This window comes from Amphiprion ocellaris, chromosome 6 (genome assembly GCF_022539595.1).
Source record: "Amphiprion ocellaris isolate individual 3 ecotype Okinawa chromosome 6, ASM2253959v1, whole genome shotgun sequence".
Taxonomy (NCBI): domain Eukaryota; kingdom Metazoa; phylum Chordata; class Actinopteri; family Pomacentridae; genus Amphiprion; species Amphiprion ocellaris.
In genome coordinates, this window is record NC_072771.1 from 34,408,067 (window position 1) to 34,409,668 (window position 1,602).

At 36.1% G+C, this 1,602-nt stretch overlaps 1 protein-coding gene across 1 annotated transcript; it reads left to right on the top strand.

The window, feature by feature from the left end:
• The first annotated feature begins 262 nt into the window (after positions 1-262).
• LOC118470619 (perforin-1-like) lies at positions 263-1,303 on the top strand. Its single transcript, XM_035950246.2, has 2 exons — positions 263-468; positions 643-1,303. The coding sequence occupies exons 1-2, from the start codon at positions 319-321 to the stop codon at positions 907-909; spliced, it is 417 nt and encodes a 138-aa protein (XP_035806139.1). The 5' UTR covers positions 263-318; the 3' UTR covers positions 910-1,303.
• Positions 1,304-1,602: the final 299 nt, after the last annotated feature.

The window sequence follows — 1,602 nt, forward strand, 5'->3', positions numbered from 1 at the left end:
AAAATACAGCGTTGTCTGTGTGTGTATGTAAGCACCTTGTGTGATGCAGTTTTCTGAATGTAATTTTTTTTTTTTTTAGTATTGAATTTGATATAAAGAAGTGTGAAATTTTAGTGATATTTGGTATCGATTAACACGTTTCCTGCATTGTTGCATCACACCATCATGTGCAGAAACGATAAACAAGCGTCCACACCGCCCACCTGTGTGTAGCTCCTCCTTCCACCCTGTAGCTCTCTGTATATAAGTTGATCAGCTTGTCTGACTTGTTAACAATCTGTCTCTATTTCTTTTTCTCTCTCTGAGAAAAGATTTAAGATGAAGCTTGCTGTTTTTGTCTCCTTGCTGGCGATTGTACCATTCCAGGCCGAAGCTAATTCGTGTGCTGGTAAAACTGTGGAAGTATTGGTGGGAAACGGTTACGGCCTTACAGGAGATGTATTTAAAGATCCAGATCCTTATGTTTTGGTAAGTTCTTGCTGGTCTTTCTCAAGATATTCAGAATGCAAGTGGGGAATGCCGCTTAGATTTTTGGTGTGTTTTTTATTCTATTTGTCTTCATGATATGTGTTGTAGACCTAATAGTTAATGGTTTGTGGATAGTCATTCTCTGCATTTATTTTAATTCACATTATTTTACAGGTGACAATTGGTGACAGAACCCAAAGGACCAAGGTCATTCATTCAAATTCCAACCCAAGCTGGTTCCAGACGTTCAAGTTTTTCTCCCCCAACTCTGATTTCATGAAAATTGAGGTCTGGGACAAAGACAGTGGATTTGCTGGTGATGATGATGACCGCCTGGGAACCTGTGTAGAGCAACTGACCGCAGAAGGCAACCGGTTCCAAAATATACCCTGCACTGTGAAGCACGACGGCACCGTCCAGCTCTTTTACAAGTGCTACTAAATGTAACGTATCAGTGAAAATGAAATAGTTCAATTTGAGTTAGAAAGAAAGACACTTTGTTAAATTCATGGTGGTCTTAAAACATAACAATGATTTATTTTTTTCCCCTCACAATGTAGTTTTTGTGTATTTTTTCTGTTTTTTTGAATGCCTCTGTGCAACATTGCTATTATCATCTGCATGCGACTCTGGTAAAAACTTGTTAAAAGTGTCAAGAGATTAGCACAATATTATTGCATTTGCTTGTGTAATTGAAAATTGTGTTATGGTGATTTTCTTTATACTTCTGGCTCTTTTTCTTCAACTATAGCTACATATATATCTTTATACTTAAAGCTAAACTAAGCTGTCAAATGGGGACTAAAAAAATCCAATAAAGAAGATACTACTTGTTTGCTGTGATTGTTTTATTTTTTTGTATTTTTTTGTTTTTATACAACGATGTGACACTGATACGTTTCCTATATTTTTCAAACAAGAAAGTAGCCATTTAGATTTGGAATAAGTGGTCAGTTTAACCAGTTAATACCTATTATGAAATCTATATTTGCATTTTCAGATATGTATGCACAGTTAGTTGTTAGAGGGCGGTAAGAGTCACAGAGAAAACAGGGTAGGTGAGTAGATACTTTATCTGTAGCATTTTTGTATGATATGAATTGACCTCTTTTTTGCTGGTTTTCACAAAACGAA